This window comes from Chrysemys picta, chromosome 7 (assembly GCF_011386835.1).
Source record: "Chrysemys picta bellii isolate R12L10 chromosome 7, ASM1138683v2, whole genome shotgun sequence".
Classification (NCBI taxonomy): domain Eukaryota; kingdom Metazoa; phylum Chordata; order Testudines; family Emydidae; genus Chrysemys; species Chrysemys picta.
The window spans coordinates 16489866-16516846 of NC_088797.1; the positions used below are offsets into that span (position 1 = coordinate 16489866).

Sequence of the window (26981 nt, forward strand, 5' to 3'; positions counted from 1 at the left end):
CCCTTTTTAGTGTCCCATCTCTGGCCATTGGGGATATTAGTTACCAGCTGTCACAGATGGGCCACATGCCATTGTAGGCATTATCATCATACCATCCCCTTCAAAAACTTATCAAGCTCAGTCTTGATGCCAGTTAGAGTTTTTGACCCCCACTGCTCCCTTGAAAGGCCGTTCCAGAACTTCTCTCTTCTGATGGTTACAAATCTTTGGCTAATGTCAACAGCAAACATAACCAAGCATTGGAAAGCCTACCAACGGATATGGTAGAGTCTTCATCACTTGAGAGCTTTTAATCAAAATTGGATCTCTTTCTCAAAAATCCATTGTATTTCAACTAAAAGTTATTAGGCGCAATGCAGGAGTTAATGGGTAAAATTCTCTGCCTTGTGCTATGAAGGGTATCTGATTCGATGGTCATAATGGTCCCTTCTGGTCTTAGAAATGTTTCTATGATGTTTTTGTATGTTTTCCCCCCATAAAATATGTCTGATCACCTTTATGTATAGTAATTGTAGTTTATTGTGATTAATGGGCACAGTATGAGTGAAAGCTGAAACTTTTAGCAGCTCCTGTTGTGTGATCTGTATAGTGGGAGGAAAAGAACAGTAATAATTATATTGAACTGCTTTTCATCACAACATACTATAGTTGGATGCCATTATTAAAGACTTTTTCAGTTAAAATAAATCAATTGCCAAAAATAAAGGAGGTAAAAAATATTTTAAATAAAAATCTATGGTCAAAAATGAGAGCAAGCAAAGCAACTATGGTTTGAGGTTTGTTTGTTTTTCTCAGTTCATTATCTCAGGAGAATTTGAAAGTAAGATTGATAGTGGACGCAGCAGCCTCAAAAACAGTGAGAAATTACTTTCCTGTGTAGCCACAACCAATTATAATAAATCCAATACAGTCACCATGTGGGTTGCTACTATTGTGTCTACTTATGTGTTAGCTTTACCTGACTGCAGTTCACAAAACCCACTGGTACAAGTCTACCATGCACACTGTATAATTGATGTTCCAGCTGAAAAAAGGAGGCACTGCGTTATAGTAACTATTTCCTTTCAAATTGCTGTTTAATTCAGCTGAAGTGTTTCCATGTCAACAGTTTTGGTATCTAACTATCTATCTAGCCTGTCTTATCTATCTATCTCCAATCTAATGTGTGTATGTATGTTTATAGACATCATTTTTTTTCTGTTGATAAGGTATTACTTGAGGTGTGTACACTGAGGGGGAGAGTGTGCCCTACCTATTCAAAGAATACACATTCAGCATAAATAAGTAACATTTTAGAAATGAATAAAATCTGCTAATTGATGCCTAGATTGTCACTAGCCCTTAGTGAGGTGGGGAAGAGAATAACTCACCAAATGGAGGGCTGAAGGTAGGTGGAGCAGGAGCATCATCCCTCCTACACCCCAGCCAGGAGAGCTGAAGTATGCTTCTCCCTATAAAATGGTGTAACAACTCCTCCTCCTACCCCCAGTAAAGGCGGGGAACTCCAGGAGCTGTTTTGCCTCTCTGCCATGCTCATCTTGAGAGGTGTACCTATGGGCTGTGCCTAACTAGCACAGTTGAGCAGGGAGTTTGTTCTCATAAATTGGTAACATTTGAGTAATTCTATCAAAAAAAAAGTATATCTGTTGGTCTCTATACTTACTGCAGGAAGATAATTATTTCTCTGTTGACTTCAAGCCCATAACTTAAGTCTGACAACTTATTACAAAACAATGGAAAATTACTTTTCAAGTGGCATGACCTTAAGCCCCTGAGCAATCTTCATGTTCAAGCATTTTTACCCTAATGCCCAAATTACAGCATGTGTATGTTCATGGTCACTTTCTTCTCTTAAGTTTCTGCAGAATTCTTTTAAAACAGGTCATATCAGTTAACCTCAGTTCTTCCTGAGCTGAGGTGTTGGGATTTGTGACGGCAGTATTTCCTCTTTTTAATGTAGTACTTTGACCTGGGATCCCATTTAGTTTGACACTTTCATTTTGTGTGTTAATTGATTGCTTTAGCTTTTGATCATGTTTAATGTTGGCTCTGGGTTGCTGCGTTATATATATATATATATATATACGCAGGGATAGGAGGTGCTGTGGATGTTTTATCTGTTGTTGATAGCAAAGAACTTTAGAAGTTAATGTCCCTTCTTGATCTTATCTTCACCTGTTATTAAAAATCCATAGGCCAAGCACTGTAAGGTCTGATTAGATTCCAAGAGGTGATGAGCAACATCACACTAGAACAAAGAAGGGAGTATGGTTAAAAACAAAAAAACAAAAAAACAAATAATACCCAAAATAGCTTAAAGATAGAAAAAGTAGTAGCTATACCAAAAGAACAGCCATTGCAACAACTGGATGCTGCGGATGAGTGTTATCGGCTGAACAGGGCAGTAACTGAAATCGAGGCATCCAGCCTCTGGACCTGATTTATCGTTGCTTTACTCCAGTTTTACACTGGGGAAACTCCATTAATTTTATTCATGTTATCTTGACATAAATGAGGAAAGCAGAGATGAATCTGTTTGTCAACATTAAATAACATCAGATCATTACAACAAGGTCAAATGCTGAAATGCAAGAATGATCCTGCTGCAAAGAAAAAAGATAAGACTGATCACTGACTGATATGCCAAAGGCAACTTTTTAATGACCGTAAAGCCCAGGCAAAGGAGTTTGCAATGAATATACCAGATGAGAAAGATGCCAAGACCATAAAGTGCAGGTAGGGAAGGATGAGTTGTGGGGGAATTTGTTCTCCCCATCATGTTTTTAAAGCTTATACACTTGGCCAGATTCAGGCAATAAAGGTTTTAGGACAGACTTGGGCAACCATTAGCAAAAGCAGTGAGAGTCTGTACTTAAATTGGCCCTGGATCTGTGCACAGTGCCTTGTTAATATTACTCAAGCCACGGATCATTTGAATGAGAACTGGGGTAGACAGGTTGAGAGGTACACAGCATGCACAAGACAACACAGATGACTCATATTGACTTCTACCAAGAATGGCCAGGTCTGTGGTTTCAGGTGTTGAGGTCCTGTGGAGTATGAACACAGCTTCTGGGGAAGAGGGACATGAAAGGTGCTCCTTCTGTCTTCTCCTTCCTAGAGCATTGTTGACACTTTGAGGCTTGAAGTTGGTCCATCATCTATAGAAAAAATATTTGTCCTGTCCCCTTCAGACTGAAAAATGTGACACCTTGTGGGATATTATGCCTGAAGCCTCCCTCTGGATGTAAGGAAGTCCTGTTGAGAATATAAACTTTTCGAGCCAGGGATTATCTCTTCATTGTGCAATAGAGACCTGATCCCTGATTGGTTCCTCTAGCTGATACTTCAATACAAATAATAAATAGTAATAATTTCAGATGTCAAACAAGTTTTTTTCCATTTTGCCACAGAGTGCCTATTTTTTAATATTTTGACAATCTGAAAGCATTTTTATTATACATGCTAGTAAGTTATTAAAATCACTCAGAAGTATTCCCTTTTTTATTGGGCAAGGAGGTCTAGAGAGCTTCTGTAAAGTATCTTAATAGTTCCATAAAAATATGTAGTCTACTGCTCAGACAAGATAATAAAAATGGAAAAATGAGTGAATACCTTAACATTGATCACTTTAGTCATTCCACATTTAACATTTTCATCTCTGATTTAATCTTATTAAATAAAACTACTTTGGCTTGAGTGCTAAAGAAATCAGACAATTCTTTGAGAGCAGTTGAGTCCAACTCACAGGCTCAACAGTCTGTACGAAGTGCTGATTTACTAGAGCAATACCTTTGGACATATAAGTAAAGTTTGTATTTTGATCACGGTCCATGACAGTTTGAATGTCTTTAGTTACTTTGAGAAGAGCAGAGGTGAAATAAGAGAATAAGAAAAAAGCACCATTTGAAATTGGGTTAATATGTTATATTTAGACACAAACCACATTGCCTGAGAATGAAAACACTTTACTTTAGGCACAAGAGAATTAAAGTAGGTCAACAATTTTGTTTATAAATTTGACCATATTACATCCCCCAATACATCCTAGGATTGCATTAGTTTTTTTCACAGTCACATCACATTGGTGGCTTATCATCATCCCATGATTGACCAATACACCCAGGTCTTGTCTTTCTCCTCCTCTGTCACCTCCAACTAATATTTTCCCCAGCTTATAACAAAAAAAATCTTGTTGTGAGTCCCTAAGTGCATAACTTTGCACTGTTAAATTTCATCCTCTTTCTATTATTCCAGGTTTTTATGTCCAAATCTTCTTCTAGGATTCTCCGATCCTCCTACATATTGACAATACCTCCCAACTTTGGGTCATCCACAAAGTTTTTTTGTGCACACCGGCTTTTTGTGCCACGATCATTAATGAAAATGTCAAATAACATTGGTCCCTACGAACCTCCCTCCGTTCCGATAGTTCATCTTTCAATATGACCAAGGATATGATTTAGTCATGGAGGTCACAGAAATCATGGATTTAGTGACTTTGACTCTTTTAATCAGTTAGATGAAGTTCATACATCTCAGAAGTCTATTTCCCTCCCTACTTAGGTGGAGTCCATCCCATGAGAACGGTCCTCTATCCATGAATGCCACCCAGTGGTTGAACATCCCAAAGCCCTACTGATAGCACCATTGCCTGAGACACCCGTCAATCATCATAATCTTCTTTCGCCTTCACTCTCCTCCCTTAGGGACAGCAGAATCTCATGGAAGATGACCTGAGCCTCCATTTCTTTAAGCGTCTTCCCCAGCCTGACATAGTTTCCCCAGTGTGTTCCAGCTAGAATCTAGCAGTATCATTTGTTCCTACATGCAGGACAACCAGTGGATTCTATCTTGCTCCCATTAGGATCCTCTTCAGCCTCAGGTCCACATCCTGTATGTTAGCTCCCAGTAGACAGCGTACCCTTCTGTTCTCCGGATCAGCTCTGTTGACAGGCCTGTCTCCTCCTTTTAATAGAGAGTCCTCAGTCATGTAGACCTGCCTCTTCCTGGCGTTTCTGCAATTCTCCAGCCTTCCTCCTTCTGTTCTTTCTGATTGCAAGTCCTCTTGTCTTTTGTTCTCATTTGCAATCTTCTCTGAGTCGTGTTCTATTCTCCTGGGACTCTGAACTCTGGCCATCTCCATTGACTTTTCTTCTCTTCTTGTAGGACTAGCTGCTTTTCTCTTCTTCTTTGCCCTTCTGTTACTGCCTGCTGCACCTCTTCATTTTCCAGCTCGGCAATCCTGTTCCTTAGCACTCTTCACTAACTGGCCTTTTCCTCTGCCTTAAATGGATCTACACTAGTTAACTCCAGATGAGGATTTGGCCCAATTTAAAAAAAAATATTGGAATTATTCATTTTTTCCTACACCTCTTTTTTGCCACTCTGACCATCTGAGAAGAAGCATGAGGCTAGCAGGGATGCTACTGAGCTGCCATAGCAAGGCAGAGATGGAATATAAGTCCAGCAGCACATTCCTGGTGCCATAGAACATGTTGTCCATTTTTCTCATTTGCAGGCTGTACTTTTCCTGCTTGCATGTGCTTGACAGGTTCACCATGATAAATGGCTCCTCTGTGAACCTTTGCCTTTTCTCCATAATGCAGCTGTCCATGGAAACCTAAATTCCTACTTGTGAAGGCCATATTATCCTCTAAACCGGTACAATTCCTTCATCCATCTCTACCAAGGAAGCTGAGCATTATGTTCTGAGGCAGAAAATGGGCAACATATAACATCAGATGGAGGGAAAGACATGAGTTTAACATTTCAGATAAATAATCTTTGGGGCATTGAAAACCACTAACGTCAGCAAGTCTTGCTTTCCAGTTTAGTGTTAGGCTATTGTGGTGATTAACATTTCAGGTGTTTTTGTCAAGACTCCATCACCATCTCTATTTCCTAGTTCATTTCACACAGCAATCGTGTGAAATTTCCAAATAGTTGTGCCAACTGATAAGAGGTCTGTGGCATTGCTCTAATTTTCAGAGGAAAGCAGGGAAATGACTGAAAGGTCTAGAAGGGGAAACGGGTAGGTATTTTCTGGTTTTCTTGATTTTAAATTTGAAGCCCTAATCATAGATGTTAAAGATGAAATAACCGTGCTTATAAATAATCTTTTTTTTTTTTTTGGCGTGGGGCAGGGGTGGTACTGCCGGAATTCTGAGGGGGCGTGGCCTCATCTGGAAGAGGCGTGGCCTCAACTGGAAGAGGCGGGGCCTCTCAAGATTTAAAGGCCCTGGGGCACCGGCTGTGGCTGGGAGCCCCAGGGCCTTTAAATCAATCCGGGGCTCCCAGCTGCAGAGGGGCTGGGAGCCCCTGGGGCTCAGGGGCAAATTAAAGGGCCCGGGGCTCCGGCCACCGCAGAACTCCGGGCCCTTTAAATCCCCACCGCAGCTCCAGCTGCCGGAGCTGGATTTAATAGAGCTTCCCACTGCGGTGGGGAGCCCAGAGCCCTTTAAATCCCTGCCGTGGAAGCCGATGCGGTCCGGCACGGCGTCCTAGCTCTTGCTGGTATGCCGGACCAGACCGGACCAGCTTACTTTCACTTCTGGTGTGGGGAGAAGTAAGTAGGAAAGGGTATCTATGGAGGAAAAAGATAACCAAGACACACATGCATTTTGATCTTCATTTGGTTTTAGACTTCCACTCTTTAGCTGCAGTTGGGGTGTGGGAGTACTCTGATGCCAGAATGTGAAAGTAGTTTAAAAAGCTCCTGGGGAATTCACCAGATCTTTCATGAGTCAAAAGTGATGGTGGAGTTATGGGTATATATTATTTTTAGTGAATTCACGGGCTTCTGAAGGCGGTACTGATCTACAGTACAGGCAACTAAAGCCCCTTATTTATTGTGCCTGTGGGTCGTGGTGCTGTTGCGCATGGCCTGTCACTCTGTGACACCCCCATATCCCACGGGGGCACTGGCTGCACAGGGAAGTGGGGACAGAAGTGGAGGTTGTGGTACTGTTGTGGGCAGGAGAGTCTGAGGGGCCCTGCTCTGCTGCCACCTCTGTCTCTTGAGAGAGGGGATTTGGCTCCTCAGTGGCATTGAGCCAGCTCCTCTTCCCAGCTGGAAGTCACTTTCCTCAAACAGGATGCAGGTCATGGTCGCAGCATTGCCCTTGGGGGGGGGAGGGATAGCTCAGTGGTTTGAGTGTTGGCCTGCTAAACCCAGGGTTGTGAGTTCAATCCTTGGGGGGGCACTTAGGCATCTGGGGCAAAAATCTGTCTGGGGATTGGTCCTGCTTTGAGCAGGGGGTTGGACCAAATGACCTCCTGAGGTCTCTTCCAACCCTGACATTCTATGATCCATATGGACACTCTGCAATATTGGCAATGGTGCTGCTCTACAACAATACTTCATACTTATTCTGATGAAACCACCCTTTGCAGTGACAGCATGGATCATTTGCTACTGCCATTCATTGGAAACTACTGACTAGCATGGCAGCTGATACAGTGGTGTTTTTGTGAGGTAAATATTTGTCCACTTTGAACCAGACTAAGACCAGAGAGCGAGACTGACATAGGTGCTAGGTCACATTAGAAGCATCAGATGGTAATGACTTTCCACTACTATCCTATTATCCAGTGTTTATGACATTCACACTATAGTCTTCAGTACAGTTTGATTTAAATGATCATAATCAAATGACCAGTTAGATACAGAACAGGTACAATACACTTTGTTTAGTTTTTAAAGTTCTGACCAAAGAAACTCAGCACTGCTGCTACAACGGATCTGTCTATAGTATGACAGTAGAGTCTAAAGCTGGCTACTAAAAATCTGCCAGTAAAATAGATGTGCTTTTGGGTATATTCCTGAAATTAATATTTACAAGACACTGTCCACGTGGTTGTAAAAGTGACCAACATACGAATACAATGATTCAGACACCGGCTCACTGGCAGTTCTATTATAGTCTACTTCTGTCAGTTTCTATTCTATTTGGTCAATTAGTTCTACACTGAAACAGTCTAAAGGCTGGAACCATTTAAAACATCTTTCACATGTGTGTCTAATATTCAGGAAAATATGGAAAACTATGGAAAATGCATTAGAAATGGTGATGACTGTACTTTTATTGTTTTTCTTAAGAAAAAATAGACTATTTGAAAAGAGATTTAGGACATTACTTCACATTCTCATCTAATTCATTTTGAATGAAAACTTCTTCTCTTGTATATTTTTTGAAGCAATTACAAGCTGGCATTTTTCCAAGGGTTAACAAATTACAAGTTAGTTTGAATCCAGCTTCGAACATGTTGTCTAATATTTGAGGCAGTGACTCAATATTAGTCATTATGAGATTTGTGAAATTCCCCTAAAGAGAATGCTTACAAAAATTGCCTGCCCGTGGTTTGGTTTGGTTTTTAATCCTCATCATCACAGTTTCAGGAAATACCAACATTTATAAAGAAAGTATAACAAAAAGTAATACGGAAAATAAAAAAACACTACCTTTTTAATGGGCAGTCAGTGAAAAAAATGTAATTAATTACTGGAATTTCGGACATTTCTCCCCCATCCTTAACTTTTTTTTTTTAGGTCCTGATCCTGCAATGTATAGGCAGATCCTCTGTGCATTCCTAATACGGTCTCACAGTGTAAGAAGTGACCTTATACATGGTCTCATAAATATATATCCCAGTCAGTCAATATTTGGCCAATACTTTAGGATGTCCTATACATTGCATTCATTCCCCTCCTCCCCCCAGTAGCTGGATGTAAGAGTGTCAGATAATGACCTGTGGGCATTGTGAATAAGTAATAGCTACAGCTACTGAAGCTCATCTTTACTGGAGTCACTCTGAAGCAACAAAACTTTGATGTCTTAACTATTTCTAATGAAGATTCTAGAGGAAACCTTGGCCCCATTGGAGTTTTGCCAGTGACTTCAATGGGGTCTGGATTTCACCCTATGTGTATTGAAATTGGCTTGCCTACATCTTGGTATTCTCAATAGAAATATTTTTGTTAGTACCTGCAAGTATTACTTCCTTCCATTTTCCTCTTACCTCAAAGCCTGCAGCAAATTGTATAACATCACAGCCCTTAAAGTACCCTTGAAAGTTTTCATTTTGTGCACCTGTTACCACAAATTGCTAACTTAAAAAAATTATAGATTATCTTTGTCTCTTTTTGAGGGCCTTTTCCTATAAATGGGTAAACACCAAGGACAAAACAAATGGGGAGGCGGAAGGGGGCTGTTGTCTGGCTTGTGGGAAAAGATGTGTGGCCCTTTTAAGGGCTACATAGCCAGAGAGTGACTTGCTAGGGCAGTTTCAGAGCAGGTCAGCACAGGGACACTGACCCATCCCCATTCCCCAGGTGACTGGAAGAGAGGGGAGACTATTTAGGATCATGCTGGTACAGCAAAAGCCTATTTTTACCTGCACTGGGTGGAGCAGCAGGAACAGCAGCCTAGCAAACTTTGTTCTCTTGTGGTGCCACCTAGTAGCAGACCAGTGAGAACAGGGCAGGTTTGGGAGGAAGAGCTCCCTACAATGTAGTGATTGAAACAGGTGTTTGGTAACGGAGAGGGAGGGAGTTTCATAGACGGGGGAAGGAGCCCCCACCTCTTTCCACTCCTGTGTGGTAGAAATTGGCCTTTTGTAGCAGGAGGGGAAGAGGAAGGCTATCATTGCGGAGCCGGAGCAGACTGGTAAGAACGGGGATTGTCCCTCTCTCCCCTCGTTCCAGCTGGCCATAGTAGGTGTATTATGGCAGACGGGAAGGAGTTCCAAACCCAGCTCAGTGGGGATGGAGTGGGGCTCAAGGCACCATGGGAGACTGGGGTGGGAATCCTAGCCAGTGGACCTAGGACCAATGTGGGCAGATCCCAGGTGGTTTGTCTGTCTACCAACTGGATTCCCCTCTACTGGGAAGCAGTGTGGATCCTGGGGGAGCAAACACTTTCAGTGGTGAACAAGCTGTGTTTGGGGGTGGGGGAGCCAATAGAGAATTGATTCGAGTCTTCAGGACAGTTGCTGCAGAAATAATTTCAGCAGCAACTATACAAATTCAGAAAACAATTTCAGGCTTACAAGGTATAGTGGGTTGCCCAGAACCAAGACGTTTGAACAAACGGATTGCAGGACAGGAGAGTGTGCGTGGCTGGCAGGGGTGAGTGTGACCAGCACCAGGTGGAACTTGCAGGGGCAGGGAGTGAAAGTGTCCACTCCCTGTCCAATGCTGCAATGGGTGTCTGTTGGAGTGACCTCACTGGGGATCAGGGAACTTGCCCACTTTTCCTTTCAGGGAACCTAAGTGTGGGAGGGGAGGCCATCACTTACTTCTCCCTTCCTGGAGGGCAGGAGATGCAGAACCTTGTTGGGTAGCCAAACTAGCAAATACGCTATGCAGGGGTGGGGAGGGGGTATTCTAGGAGCTGTATTGGGGTACTCACACTTTCTACAGAAGCTAATGGCATTGCACCAGCTCTTGCAAGCTATACTTCAGTTGTTGCAGCAGCTGGGAGTTTCCATGGATGGGGAAGTGCTACTAATGGAAACCCAACATGGACTCAAGTTTGGGAGACAGACAATAGTCAGGTAGGACAGATGCCTCACCAGGGAGTAGGGTGACCACATGTCCCAATTTTATAGGGACAGTCCCGATTTTGGGGTCTTTTTCTTATATAGGCTCCTATTACCCTCCCACCCCGTCCCGATTTTTCACACTTGCTGTCTGGTCACTCTACCAAGGAGTGGGAGCCGTTAAGGGGCGGAGGTGTGATTTACAAGTACCCTACCACTCACCAACTGAAAGGGAATGTGAATTCATGGGATAGAATTGCTGATCCGGGGCAACTGGGGGCCCACAGGACACTGAGGGTATGTCTACACTGCAGTTAAAAACCCACGGCTGGCCCGTGCCAGCTGACTCAGGCTCAGTTAATCAGGCCTGCAGCCAGCGTCAGCTAGCACAGGCCAATCAGGAAGTTTTAATTGCAGTGTAGACGTAGCCAGCGGGCATCCCAGTGATTAATCAAAAACTCAATGTGAGCTGACTCAATGGGAGTTCACCTTTTCAGTACTACTAAACACAAACGCTGAGAAGTGAATATGTAGACATATTATCACTGTTGCACAGGAGAGGCTGAGAGAGAGAGTAAGCCAGGGCAGAAAAGCAGGGCAATAAAAGGCCCAGGTGGCTAACAGTGGCTAGAACATGGGAAAATTGGGAAGCCACCTTATCTACGCAGGCATTATTGCAGAGGCTTACCCAGACAGAAGCCCAGCATTGTTCAAATATATGGATATAAGCAAGTGACTATACAATATGTTTGGGAGCATGGCTTAGTTTAACTACGATGGACAGTTTTGATTGAGGGCAGCAACACAATCCGGGATCTGGTGGGATATAGATCAGACATAGGGCTCTACCAAATTCATGGTCCATTTTGGTAAATTTCATGGTCATTGTGAAATTTATGATTTTTAAAATCCTGTTTCAGATATTTAAATATGAAATTTCACACTATTATAACTATGGGGGCCCTGACCCAAAATGGTATTGTGGACGGCAGGGGGGGGCATCTCAAGACTATTGGGGGGCATTACCACCCTTATTTCTGTCCTGCTGCTGGTGGCAGTACTGTCTTCACAGCTGGGCTTCTGGCTAGCCACTGCCAGGGCCGGCTCCAGGCACCAGCCAACCAAGCTCATGCTTGGGTCGGCAGATTCTAAGGGGCGGCATTCCGTCCAATCCCAGGGTGGCACGGCCGCCCTTTCCCCCCCCCCTTTTTTTTTTTTGGTTCGCCGCTCCAGCTGCTCTGTAGGGGGCGGCGGCACAGAGGAGGGGAGTGCCCTGCTGGGAGTGGGCTGCGCGCTCCGTCTGCCTCAGCCAGTGCCAGGTCTGCAGCAAGCCCTGCAGCCCCCGTCCTTCCCTCCCCGCCGACCTTCAATTCACCTGCAGGCGGGAGCGGCGTGGAGCCCTCCCAGCAGGCGGCATGGTGGGAGGGGCTGAGTTTCCCTCCCCCTGCTAACTGGGGTCCGCACTCCGCTGCCCGGGGCATGTCTGCAGCGCAGGGAGTCCCGCTAGCCACTCTCCAGAAAGTCTTGCTGGTTGCAAATTAATCTTAACTAATTGTTGTAGTGTTAGAGGCTATGTATGTTGGTTGCCAAATACAATGGAATTTGGGTAACATAGTGCCTTTCTTCCTGGTGATATCCCTGTAAACTTTACAGTAATAAGTATGGTACAAGCAGAGCCACTCTGCATAGAAAAATATAACTCTGGGACTTCTTAAACTTCAAAATGCATCAAAAGCCATTATTGGCATAAGATGTACAAGTGGTGCCAAGTTGTAAATGGCAATCACATTGAGCCTCTGACTGGCACTGGCTCAGTACATCAAGTATCCAGACAGAACTGAGCTTTCATATTAGCAGAGAAATAAATAATGGAGGCTTTATCCCTTGTTATTCATTTGATGCTATTTTCCATATCTTACTTGGTGACAGGATATTTTAGGGTCCTCTCCTTTCTTTCTACTATAGTTGCACAGTTTTTCTTTCTTGCTATTGGATGGAAAAGTCTTTTATTTACCCATAGGGCCTGATACAAAGTCCATTTAAGTCAATTGGAGTCTTTTTCATTTATTTCAATGGGTTATTTGTTCCTTCTAGAACCTAGATATCTGTGTAGCACTGAGCATTATTTGATTTTCAGCAGGATTATTTGCTCAACTGGTTTAGAAGTTGGTATAGTTAAATCCTGAGGAGTTGCTGATACAATAATACATAGCACTCATATGTCTTGTTCTTGTTTTTAGCCCTCTAACACCTTGTGTTGGTGGTGGTAGAATGTAGTGCTTTGATGTTACACTAGATATTCTATTATCTTTTCTGTTTTGTGATGAGCAAGAATAATTGTCTTAGTTCTGCCCTAGTGCCATAGATCAAAGAATTTCTGAATGCAATGTTTGATCGCAAAACCGCAGGTTTAAGATTTCTCTTGGTGCATTGTCTCATTTGTTATATTGGAGCGTGCAGTTACATTTTGGGCTGCCAGTTTCACTCTCCTATAATAGGATGGGTTGGATTATACCATCAACTAATTTGAGCAGGGTTCTGATTAGAGGTTTTTAGGTATCTCAGGCACAGAAAGCTGGTAGTGCTTTTTCTTTAGTGCTTTTATAGCCATCCTGGAACATCCTGATGCATTTCTTGTTAGACATTTATTATGTGGTTTATGATGTGATCTAGTTCTATGCCCGTGAAGTAAAGGCTGACTTTGTTTTCAGGGTAGTTTTGCAAGATCATGATGTTGCTTTTCTCTACACTTAGTGGTGGAACCATAAATGGGAAATGAATTAGTACTGCAGTTAGGTCAATGATGTACTGAGTTATACTGCTGCTGTGGATCCATCCCTGTTTAATCCTTTTTATTTGAAAACATCTACACCTCTACCCCGATATAACACAGTCCTCGGGAGACAAAAAATCTCACTGCGTTATAGGTGAGACTGCGTTACATCAAACTTGCTTTGGCCCCCCCGTTCCTTGTTCCCTGACCGCCCCCTCCAAAGACCCCTGTCCCTAATCATCCCCAGGACCCCATCCCCTACCCAAAACCCCTGCTCCCTGTCCCCTGACTGCTCCGACCCCTGACAGGCACTCACCGGCAGCGGCAGGAAGCGGAGCAACGCAGCCCCAGCCCGCTCCACTCTGCCACCTCCCAGCTACGGCACTCCTCTTCCCGATGCCGGTGAGCATGGGGAGGTTGGGGAAAAGGACGCCCCCCCGTACTCACCTGTGGCGGGAAGCAGAGCACTGCGGCTGGGAACTGGCGGAGTGGAGTGGGCTGGGACCAGGCTGCTCCGCTTCCGCCACTGCTGGTGAGTGAGGGGGGATCCCTTCCCCCAAGCCCTTCCCCCCGAGCGACACGGCTGGGGTCAGGATGAGGGAAGCAGAGTGGGCTGCTCCCAGCCCCCCACTAATCCTCCAGGCCACTCTGGGAATGCGGGGCCCCCCAAATTGCCCCCCCCCACAGCTCCTGCCTCCTAGACCCTGGGGAGGGGGAGCCCCTGACCGCCCCCGAGACCCTCTGCCCCTTATCCAACCCCTCGGCCCCGGCCCGGGGGTCCCTTAACACACTGCTCAGAGCAGGGTGTCAGAGCTTTACCGCGTTGTATGCGAACCCATGTTATATCAGGTCGCGTTATATCGGGGTACAGGTGTATTTACCTGTTCTCTGTTGTTATCCTAAAATGATTGGACTGGTATGCTAACTCAATTATGCCATATGTTTTGCCTCGGACTCCATTTTGTAGCATAGGATACCTGTCAGAAGATAGGTTATTGAGCTAGATGGACCATTGGTCTAATCCAGTATGGCTTTCTTATATTCAGATTAAGTCAGCTTCTCAAACTGTTTTACTGAGAGGGACTGTTGGTCACTACGTCTGGATTATCTTTTCCTGTGGTATATTTGTTGTCAGATGTTGGGCTACATGCGTGTGTTCTCTCTGCATGCTACACCGCCTCTGGCCAGGTAGCCCGTACAGCAGACTCCGATTGAACTGCCCAATAACCACAGATCCATTAGTAGTGAAGGTGTTCGGTCAGTTTATTGTCGATGAAGCATGGTATTAGTGCCCTGTACTTGCTACAAGTACACTTAATACATGTATGCCTGTGACTATGGAGGCAGCTCAGTCAGTGATAGGATTTTCCACTGCCCGATAGGCTGGACGAAGGGTTAAAGCGAGGTACCGGAAATGTATAGACTGAGACAAACTGGGATAAACAACTTACGTATCACCTTACGTGTTTCATGACATGTTTGTTACCTCCCCTTGTACTTTTCTCCTGATATTCATTACTTTGGGTCAAAACATTTTAGCGTACGCTAGGTTGGGGTGTTCTTGTGCTGGCCTGCTGGAATGTGTTTAGCAATGCTAGAAATACTGGTGCCGAGTTCGTGTACCGGACATTGGCTTGCAGGCAAGCATCTGCTTTTGACAGGGCCTGACTCTTGCTCATAGCATAACTTTTGCTGACTTGGGTTGAGGCCCCAGGCCTTGAACCAGGCCCATATTCAAGCTCTCTCTTTCTACTACAGAAGGCAGAGTGCCACCAACTGAACCGCCTGTGACAGTCACCCCACACCCCAAGGGAAAAACAGGGGGGTTGAACCCCGAAGAATAAGCATTTGTATCAACTGGTTGTATACCAAGGTCTTTTATGAAAACTTGTAATGTTCTGAACTTGATGGTCCTTATTAGCAATGTATGCAGACAGTGGTTATGAATCTGTGTATTTATGTATATAGAATACTGTGCTCGTGACTTGTATTACAATTCCAAGTACACCTCCCATGCCAGTTGTTTACACGAAACTAACTTCAAATACCCATCTGTTGTCCAGCCAGGAAAAGACAATGGTGGACCATTACAGTTAATGGGGAAATACTGAAACAACTTGAAACTGAAAAGAAAACCCCTGTCTTGGAAAAAAAGGAGAGGGGGAATTTCCTGTACCAGGGATCCCCATAGTTTGAGAGAAAGGGAAAAAACTGCAAATCCTTAGGCTAGGTCTATACTGGCAATTGAAGGATAAAACTTTTGTCTTTTCAGAGGTGTTAAAAACACACACACACCCCGAAAGACAAAAGTTTTGCCAGCGACAAGTGCAGTGTGAACAGCTGTTTGTCGGCAGGAGAGCTGACAAAAAGTGGCTATACTGCATGCCTTTTAGCGACACAGCTGTAGTGAAACAGCCCTGTTGCTAAGAGCTGCGTAGCGTAGACATAGCCCTAGAAGGGGTTTGAAGTGAAGGACTTCCTGAAATTGAGAGGCAGGGACAGCCTCTAAGCGGGAAGCTGTCCACGAGAGGCTGGGTCCTCTCTGTGTTTGGGGACAGGTTGGGAAACTGTTTAGAGGCAGTAGACAACTTATGTTACAAAAGAGAATCTAGCGAGTATAGAAGTGTAAAGCCGGAAGCTGTGACTTTGTGTATTTTCCTTGTAACTTGTATGTGTTTGCTTTTCCTTTCTTCCTTACCCCAAGCACCTCTTTGATGTGCAGTGTGGATCCCAAAGTGAACTGATAATTGGGGGCAGGCATCACTCTATCAGTGGTGACGGACTAGAGAGGGAAAGTCTGAGTGTCTGGTGGTTAAGAAATCAGGGTAGATGGATTTGGGAAGACTTGGGACTGCAAGGGTTGTTGTGGTCACCATGCAAGGAGCAACTAGGCTGGGGGAAACCAGGGTGAGACCTTTATGCTTATGGACTAGCTCTGGTATTAAGGTTCTGAGCTATAGCAGCATGGCATGAAGGTGCCCAAGGTTTCAGGGCAGGCGGAGACAAAACTCCTTATTGGTCTGAGTGATCCCCAAAACACCACACCACTATTACCATTTCCTAGAGCATGTATTGCTTCAGGTTCTTGGGAGGTCTCCCATCCAACTATTGACCTAATCTTATCCAGCTTAGCCTGTGAGATCTAAATGGAGTTACAGTCACAAAGTAGTATGGCTAAAGAAATAAAAGCAGTAGAAACAGTGATTGGCTGTTGTGGTGAGTTCTGATACTTTTTGGGGGAGCAGGGGGATACCCATGTGCATGCTGGTAGTTGAATTACAGCCTGTCTTCAATGTCTGCTGTGTTGTTGTAGCTATGTTGGTCCAAGGATATTAGACAGAGAAGGTGGGTGAGGTAATATATTTTATTGGAACAACTATTGGTGAGAGAGAGAGAAGCTTTCTGTGTAGCTCAAAAGCTTGTCTCTCTCACCAGCAGAAGTTATTTCAGTAAAATATATTACCTCGCCCACCTTGTCTCAGCCTATCTTCAATTAATATTTGAAAGGAGGTCAGAGTGTATTGATTTTTGTCTTTCACGTTTTCACGTTGGTTAACATCTTTCTAAATAGATTATCTCTTGACTATAAAAATAATAAAGGTTAGTAATTGTGCCTGTCCTTCTTTATTTGGCTCCATATGGATTATTTCTTTACCAAACAAACAGACAAACAAAGGTTAGTGTTAAAATAAAGAGATGGATTGAAGCAGGCCATTCAGAAGCCAGTCAGCCATAAGCCTGAGGCACACTGCACCATTTAGCTGGGCAGGAGATTTTTAATCCTGTAATGCATGACTTGTTTTGAGAGTGTAGTGATCACTGCTGTCATTGCTCTCTCATGCTGCATGAAGTCCCATTAATATCTGTCAGTGTAGTATCACCCAAACTGATTCTGCTGTCTGGGCATTTGAACCACACTGACATTCTGATTCTTTTTTTGTTTTGTATTGTTTTCATACCATGCCTTTCTGTGATCTTTATTTGTTACTGGGCTCTAGGTCAGATTTCTGACATCAGGCTAGTGTTTAGGTTATCTGTCCATTGATTTTCAATAATGTTTCTGTATGAGAGCATAATGATTGTCTCATTTCACTCACCTAGTTGTGATTGGGGCATTTAGTTCATTTAGTACCTCATCTGGTAAACGAAATGCCCCAATCACAACTAGGTGAGTGAATGAGACTCTCGATTGAACTCATACAGAAACATGATGATAAAAGACAAAAACACCATATTGCCTATGTGTGAACTCTCTTCACAAAGGAATCACAGTATATCTCACCTCTTAGTCCTCATCCTCAAAGGAAACCTGCCCAACACCTTCAAAAGATGACCCTGAGAGCTAAAATTGATAACTTCGCTGGACACTTAAAAATCATGGACTGAATAGAGACACTAGATTTAAGGCATTTTACAACAGTCTATAAATTACCTCTCTCTCTCCCCCCCCCCCCCCATGAGAGGTGTTAAAAGGACACTTTGTCTTGAATGGCCCCTTGAAATGTGTGTTAACTGCTTATGCTAACATTTGTCCCACTTTGCATTTATCTTTGACACTGAACTCTGGTCTATACTATAAAGTTAAGTCGATGCAAGGCAGCTGATGCTGCTCCAACTCTGTAAGCGCCTATACTAAAATATCGCTCCTGCTGATGTAACTTGCTCGCTATGCTGACTTAATAATTTCATCTCCATGAGAAGCATAGCGCTTAGGTTGATGTTGTTAGGTCGACAGTGTCAGTGTAGACACTGCATTACTTAAGTTGACTTTAGTTGCTTCTAGGAGGTGTCCCACAATGCGCAATTGTGACTGCTCTGGTCAACATTGTGAACTCCACTCCACTCCATTTCCTGTTTGCTCAGCGTGGAGAGCTCATGTAGCAACTGCCCAGCTGACCTTGCCAGCTGATCTTGCCAACTCCACACAGAAAACATGCTCCTGCCTGGAGAATACAAGAGGTGGTAGATCTCCCAGGTCTGTGGAGAGAGGAGGCTGTCCAGGCACATCTCTCATCCAGCTGTAGAAACATCGATATCTATGAGCACATTTCTCGGGGAATGTGGGAGAAGGGCTACAACAGGGACACATAGCAGTGCTGTGTGAAAATCAAGGTGCTGTGGCAGGTGTACCAGAAGGCAAGGGAGAGCAGAGCCAAAAACATGCCGCTTCTACAAGGAGCAGCACACCATCCTGGGGGGAGATCTCACCACCACCACCAAGAGCCCCATGGGTACTTCAGGGGAACTGGATGAGCAGACACACTCTCTGTCTGGGTTCAGGTAATTAATATTGGTTGCAGATTTTCTGACAAAACTTTTTTTTTTGGTTGGAAAACGCTGATGGGACCGAACCAAAACATTTTGTCAGGACAGGTTTCTCAGGTCCAGGGTGGAATTTCTGGTCAAAAGCAGAGAGAGATTCAGTCCCCAAAATAAGCCAGTTGTTAGGGATGTGGGAGAATAGGGTTCAAGTCCCTGGTCTGAATTATGCAGAGTAGAACTTGAACCTGGGTCTTTGATTTGCTAGGTGAATGCCTTAATCCCTGGGCTATCGGCTATTCTGGGATGGGATTTCTCTTTCTCTGTGGTTTAAAAAAAAACCAAACCAACCCACCCACAAACTTGACACGTGTCCATTTCATCCCATTGCAGACCAGGAACACTTTTGAAATCTCAATTTTGTGGGATGGGAAATCCAATACATCATTGCTATTTCTTTATCATCAGAATACTCAACAAGTGCCAACTGTGGAAAATATCAGGTTTCTTACAAATTTTTCTTTTCTGACTCTGTCATAAGTACAGTGAGGTAATAAGAAAGTGTTACTTCCACATACACAATATTGCCTGCCCCAAGCATTTAAAACAATATTACATTTTAAGTTCTTTTTATTTGCTCTTCTCATTTTTGAGCCTGTAGGGTTTACTTGGGGGCACATTTTCAAGCTTTTATCTGGAGTCACGAGGGCTATACACTTCTTAAAAAAAATGAAAGCTGACATTCTCATATCATCACATGCCTTCAGAAGCTTTAGAAAAGGCGTACAAAGTCATGAGACTCATGATAAAACAAAGAGTTGAGTAGAGAAATTGCTATGCATAATCAATAAGTGTGGAAGGCTGCACGTAGCTCAGTCATGGAAGCCTTAATATCAGGGCTTCTGAAATCTTGGACAAATTTCCACTGCATTTTTTTTTTATTAAACCAGTTCCTCTGATAACAGAATAATGTTGTATGAAGGTTTCCTGAGGAAAGCTGTTTTGCTCTTGCAGCTCAGGAAACTGCCTGTGGCAAGATTTTTCTCTAGGTTTAATAACCGACTCTCACAAATCTGACCTGAGAAACTTTTACTGTTTTCACATTAGGACATATAATTCAAGAGTCTGGTAACTGGAGGTGATTTATAGTTGCCTTGCAGAAGTTTTTCCTCTATCCCCTGACCAATACCTGTGTGAAGCAGATGAACAGAAAATGTGTAATAAGAGAACATAGGCCAAAACAGGTTCTCTAGATAGTGGACAATGGATGAGAAATACATAACAGTAAAATTATGTCCTCTGGAGAGCTGGAGATGTTAATTATAGAATTATAATTCTGCTGATCTCACTCATAGTTCCCAGCATATTTTCATTTATCTCTATATTTCTCTGTCTCTTTATCAATCTATATTTAGTCCATACTTATTGTTTATAGAATCTAATAAATATCTCATAATTTACAATTATTTTATATGACTTGAGAACTTACAATGTGTGGCAGAATCATCTACTTATAAAGCATAGTTGATAATACAAGACATGAAACTGATGTCCATTCTTTCCTTTAGTCTCTCTCCGCTAACTATGTAAACGTCCGCTGTATATTCAAGAAAATGTAAACCATGTATTATTTTTAGGGTCACAGTAGTTCCAGTAAAAACACTTTCCCTATTTCAGCTTTCTGCTCATTTACTTTTAGGATTTGATACCTACTTTACCACGCGCACCCTGGAGAATAACAGAAGAAATGTGTGGTTTGCAGAGTATTGGGAGGAGAACTTCAATTGCAAGTTAACGATTAGTGGATCAAAAAAGGAAGACACAGACCGTAAATGCACAGGTAATTTCATTCACTTCACCCTTCTTCTTCTGTTGTATGTGGTCCATATAGAATTGTCTGCATAGCTGAAGCTTGGAAGCTTAGTTGGAGACAAATTGAAAAAATAAATTGAATTTTAATAGGTTGTAGAGAAAATGGAACAAGAGCATAAGCCTTGCAGGACAGGAGAAATACATGGCGAGAAACAAAAATACATTCTTTCATTTTCTTTTTCTACTGTCCATCCAGAAATAATTGACATTTTCTATTGATTCTGTGGATTCAGGGGAATATATGGTGGCTGGTTGAGTTTGCATTTTGGTTTTGGTTTTTTTAAGACAAATAACTTCATAAATATTGGTTTGTCATCTGGCCATGAAATATAAAACATTTGGACATATACAGACTGTATGGTCCTGATTCAGAATGTTTTGAATAGCAATGTTACAATAAGTTCTGTATTTGAACTCTGCTTTTGAGGAAATGTACCAGTAGAAATTGTGATAATATGGTATCATGTGTTCTAATTTTAGTTACTATAACACTGCTGTCAAGATTCTCATTTGAATAAGAAAGTGTTCTTCTAGTTTTGCCACAGTAATATAGAAAGCCTCAACTTTGTAGCCATCTTGCATGTATTGCCTGGTGGGCCTGTGGGTCAGCTGTGACTGTCAGATTCATTGCCCTTTTCCTTTTTTTATGTATCTCCCAATTTTGGTCTTGAAAAATTTAATGGGCATTTAAAGTGTAATGCTTTCTAGGAGGTTCTCTTCATTTCTAAAGTCCGGTTCAGGAGATTTATTTTCATCAGAAAGATGCTAAGATGATGATAGGAATTTCATAACCTCCTTCCTCTTCTCCCATCTCTCACAAGAGCATACTGATCCAGCAGTTCACCACCACTATGTTCTCCATCCTCAGTGGGATTGTTATGGGGTTGTGGGCCCCGTTCCCAGTCTTCCACTGAAATGAGTTTTGACACACATTTTCAATAACTTCCTAAAACACACTGGGAACCCTGGATCAGGTACCAGGAGCTATCTTTAAAGTGCTGTGAGATCAGTTTTATTTTTTATTTTTGAAAGTACAATGATAAAGAATTCTGTAATGTGTTTGGAGACGCAAGTGGCATTTCATGGAGTGAAAAATTAAAGTCTTTGAGTGTGTTCTTTTGATTTAATATAACTGTAGCTTCTTTATTTTAAACTTAGGAGGACAAACGGTCCACACTGTATGTAGTGATACAGTACATTGGACAATGGTATATTTTGCTAAAGGAAATGCATGAAAAAATGCTTATTCCTAGAATTATTCACACAGGGGCCTAACTAAGTGTTGGGGAATGTTTTGTGAGGACAACCTCGCATTGACAGGATGATTACTTTATGCTGAGTTAGGCTGCGGTTCCACGTACCATTAAGAGTAATGCAAAATCAGATGAATCTATTGATCTGAATACTGCACTTGCAAAAACAGTCCCAAATTTCCTAAAATGGTCACCCAGTTTCACAAATATATCCTTCAGAGATAGACAAGCGGTTTTCCAGCTCTATAACTTGTGTCAAGCTGGGCCATAAGCTATCCCTGAAGTTATACATAGATATATTGCACATTCTTCACATTCCCTTTCCTTTAACTCTTTGTTCGATAGGCTAAGCAGAGTATCACATGTTGGTTTTGATACATACATAAACACTGATTGACAGAATGGACCTCCCATTCACCTTAGTCATCTCTGTGCTAGAGGTTTCCTTGGTGTGACCAATAATATCTTCCTTTTCAGTTTTGACAGCTGTGGTTAATGATGGACATTTGGCTTGATACAAGGATCTCAGAATTTGGTCCAAGGGAAATTAATGCATACGGGGCTTCTCCTGGGCAAAATACTACTTTTACTTTCATTTGGCAGATCTTGTCCATGATCTTCTGCTTCGTGTCCCATATGCCAGTGGAACTCCTGCACATAGAAAGAAAGCAAATGCCAGAGTTGGGTCTGAAAGGAAAACGTTGGCATTAAAGTCAGCGAGATGGTAGAATCTCATCTAATGGTAGAATTTGGCCACAAATTAAGAAATTATCTTTAAGGTAATTTATTAAAATGATTTGCCAGCACGTCAGCATTGAGACTCTTAAAGTTCCATTGGAGTAATATTCTCTTGTGTTGTTCTTTCTAAACCTTCATTCACAACACTTTGTGAACAAGTGAGATGTTAGACTGCAGACAATGACTTTCCAAGAGGAAGGAAGGTCCAATGGTTAGTATATGAGCTTGGACTTGGGAGAGCAGGGTTCAATTCCCTGCTCTGCCACAGGCTTCTTGTGTGACCTTGGGGAAAACACTTCCCCAGTCTCTCTGTGTTCCTGTAAAAGGAGGATAATAGCACTTCTATATCTCACAGGGGTGTTGAACGAACAAATACATTAAACATTTGAAAGGTGATAGGGGCTGTGTAAATATTATTGATAGCTCTAGGGCTAAATCCTACTAATCTTACTCATGTGAGCAATCCAACTCTTCTAGAAGAAAACTTCATACAGGGATAAAAACCTGTAGGCTTCTATAAAACTACTGTTCTAAAATCCTAGAAATTTGTAGTTGGCTATTGGTACCTTTTTTCTGCAGGATTTTTTGACCCATTCTGTAACAAGGAATATAATGCTTTATTGATTTCTGGAGGATGCTTAAAAAATGGAGACGTTACCATTTTCTATTAAATTCTATGAAGTTTTCCCATAAGACCACTGATTACAGTGGGACTATTCATGTAACTAAGGTGAACAGGAGTCTGTCCTATGCTAGTAATATAGCCTTGGCTTTCTAGAGGCAGTGTTCAGAAAATGATTACTCTGTGTTACTGCTGACCTGCAGAGCTCCATAGGCCTCTTGGGCTTCATTGCTGTGGAAACTATTCAGAGTTCACATTAGGCATTCCATGCTGCCTCTGATTTCATCTCTGAGCCTGTAGCACTACTTGATTTCATTGCCATATGATGACTCTCAGACAGACAGCTGCTGCTCATGACTATAGGACTCCTCTGAACATGTTTAGGAACTGCACTGGCAATTGTAAACCAGGCTGCATCAGACATCAGCCAGGGAAAGACTCATAGCCAAATGTGCCTCTTCCTCGCACATACTTTTCAAGGCAAATTCAGCCCAGCACGGAGGATCTGTCCAAAGTCCTCCACAATTCCACTGTACGTCTATGGAAAGAGGCCACAGCAGAGCAGCTGTGCTGGGATCTCCATGCCAACTCCATGCAGGTGAACATGAGCATTGGGCAGGGAGTGAAGGGCAGGAGTAAGCCAGAGTAGCAGCTATAGGGGACCATGTAGCCCATTGCCCTGTCTCCGGGAGTGGATGAATTTCACCTTGACAGGCTTAGGATTTTGCTTCCTCAGCACCCTCCAGCTCACCTACATAAAGCCGAGTTACTCTGACAGCATGCAAGAGAAGTGAATTTCATTCTAATAGAGAAAATGAATGATGCACCTGACTAATATTCAAATCTTCCTAGCAGTCCCCTGAAAAAGACTAGATGATCAACCCAGGAAGAACTCCCAAAACTTTCTCCTCCTCCTTTTCCCCCTACCCCAACCAACACTCAATCTGCTATGAAGTTTGTAGACCGCTAGAAATATTACTCACCTCTACCCCCACTCCATTAATCTAGCTAGAGATACCAACCATATATTTAGGATCTTCTGTATTCATTTAATCTATTAAAATGATTCCCTAAGCCTGTCCCCATTCTTCATCCTTTTTGGCAGGTGGTTCTCCAATCTTAAGCAGAAAAAGAAAAGTTTTTCTAAGAACACACTTTTGTGAACTTCTAATATGGAATTTTGTTATGTACTTTCCGCAGGATTCTGTATCCTGATATTTTTGAAACATTTGTTTCAGAGCCTTGAATGAATATAATTTAGATGTATTTAAGCGTGGGAAAGTTGCTTTGATTGTGATAGATACAGTTAGAATTTGGGAAAATAGAACACTTGCACATGCATAAAATATGTCTAGATAACATTAGAGCCAATATATTATTTATTAATAATAGTATCATTAGGAATGTCCATCTTTTCTTTCAAATTGATTTATTGTGGTATCGATGAGGAACCAATCAGGTGCTTCAATTAAGGGATTATAAACAAGCACTCCTAGATGATAGCCCTTTTTTTCCTGCTATCTAAAGTAAACTAACCCCTGATTCAGCACAGTATTTAAACACATGCTTTGCTGAATCAGGGCATCATTATTTAAAATGACTTACTATTTTGCTCTGGAAAGTAACTTAACCTCTTGTTGGCTGATTTTATGCATCTTTATGCATCAGCTCTACCACAGCAGGCTGTTGAAGCTTAATTTGGTAATGCTTCAAAAAAGCAATTTGAAATCACCAGGTGGACCGTGGTACGCAAGAACAATAATTATTATGATAATTATTTTGCATAGAAAAGCCTTTGAATAGGTGAAGATAATAATGCCTTACAATGAGCCCATTTCAGATTGTGGTCCCATTTCTGCAAAGAGACCCACACTGGTACAAGGATCTGCATTTCTGTCTGCAGGCTTGGGGCCGACACATATAGTATGATGTCTGTATATGGATCACTTCTTCACTGAAATGAAGCTGCCTTCAATTCTAAGCTATAATCTGGCTCAAACTTTACTACTGCAATAGAATTTTTTTCTACTACAATCATTGGTACTAAGCCCAAAAAATAAAAGAGAGAGGAAATGAATAGCCTGGGATAGAGATGAGAATAATTAAGGCTACGTCTCTTTAAAATAGTGGTTGGAGTTAATATACATTACACTAAGATTCTATTGATCAGCCAGTGCATCAAGATTTAATTATGGAATTTCTTAGAATTAATAGATGATAAAGTAGTGCTTTCCAGATATACTGGCATATATTGTCATCTCTTTGATTTCCAAAGTGATGACTGAAATCAAGCATGCACTGCAGAATTTATCCTATTTTTAGTGCCCTATTAGAACTTAATACCATCTTTTAGGAGACAGAACTGTGCCTATAAGCTGTCTTAATTGCAGCATGTTTTGGTGTATTCTCTGCATGAATTCCGCTTGTGGGGTACAGTATTTGGTGACCAATCGTTCATGTTGTTTGCTACTTTGAAATCAAAACCTGAAGTCTTGACAATTGCAATGATGTGAAACCTGTGTGGTGATCAATTTATAACACTCAGTCCCCAAATGAGCAGGAGATCAGAGTGATTTTTAGGGTTTAGTGAATGTTGCAAAAATAAAATAAAAAATACATTAAAAAATCTACAAACATTTTTACACACGTCCACTGGCATTCAAGTTTACTGGCAAGAATGTTCACAGAAACATCTAAAAGATATACTCTAGTTCAAGCAGGAATTATTTCTGGGAAGTTCTGTGGCCTGTGGCATGCAGGAGGTCAGACTAGATGATCACAGTGATCCCTTCTGCCTTTATGATCTCTGAATCTATGAAAACCATGAATTTTAAATCAACACAGGAGAATATTCACAGAACCTAACCTCTGAATTTTTTAATGGGATATTTCTTGTTGCTGGTGTTTTGAAATATAGCCTCATCTGAAGAAGCAGAATAATTCCAATTACATGAGATGCACACTGCTAATACGGTGGCTGTGTGATTCTTTTATTTATTTTATTTTTAAAGAAGATCTAAGCGAAGAAGGAATATATGTATTACAAATACACATGTACATCAACTCATTTTTAATTAATTAACTATGCCTATTGGGTATAGTAAGGGCTGAAAAGAAAAATCCCAACACTTGACTGTAGGTGTAGCAGTTTTCACTCATTAAACATTTTAATTTAGCTTACCTCCCACTTGACAAGACATAATGAAGTGATATGAGGGTGATGCCACCCTGGATGTCATTTATCAGAATGTCTATTACTTGGAGAGATTTTCTAATTATCTGGAAATGTAATCGGTCTGAAGGTGCAGCCCAGATAATGGTTCATACAGTAAATTGTTCTAAAGGACTTGTTTGGAGGAAGGGCCTTGCATAGTGAAAGGCCAGACATTTAGCAAGAGGGTTTGTAAAATGTTGAGTTTTTGTACATGTTCTTAGAGACAGAACTGGAAAAGACATAGTATCCAAACCAGAAATATATCTACAAGGGACCTGATTCCCTTCTCACTCCAGTGTAATCCCACTGTCTTCAGCAGAGATACTCCTGATCTACACTGGTAGAAATGAGAATTAGGCCCCTGCACCTAATCTCATTGTTTGTTTATGCTGAGGACGCTTATGTCCATATCCTAGAAACATATTTAAAATAATGTAAAATCTAGCGTTTTGTTCAAAGTGCAAGTTGAAATGAGATGTATATATCCAAGCCAGATCACTGGAGGAGCTATGAATTGTAGCGTTCATCCAACAGACCAGCAGTGCTGCTCTGAAATGTAAGAATGTGTGGAAGGGGAAAGAAAAGAAGAGGGACTAATGAAGATCTGGGGAGATGACTTGGCTCTTCAGAAGGACTGGAAGATTTTCTATTTTATTGGGTAAGCCGTCAGAGAAGCTTAATCGTAAAGGTGAGGTTCAGGGCAAGTGA

At 42.1% G+C, this 26981-nt stretch overlaps 1 protein-coding gene across 4 annotated transcripts in view; it reads left to right on the forward strand.

Moving 5' to 3' along the window:
• Positions 1-26981, forward strand: part of GRM7 (glutamate metabotropic receptor 7) — a 545183-nt gene that overhangs the window by 301240 nt on the left and 216962 nt on the right. For all 4 annotated transcript variants that reach the window (XM_005288512.5, XM_005288513.5, XM_005288511.5 and 1 more), the window contains exon 5: positions 20274-20414. In XM_005288512.5, the coding sequence (XP_005288569.2) occupies positions 20274-20414 (141 nt within the window). The remainder of the gene's footprint in view (positions 1-20273; positions 20415-26981) is intronic.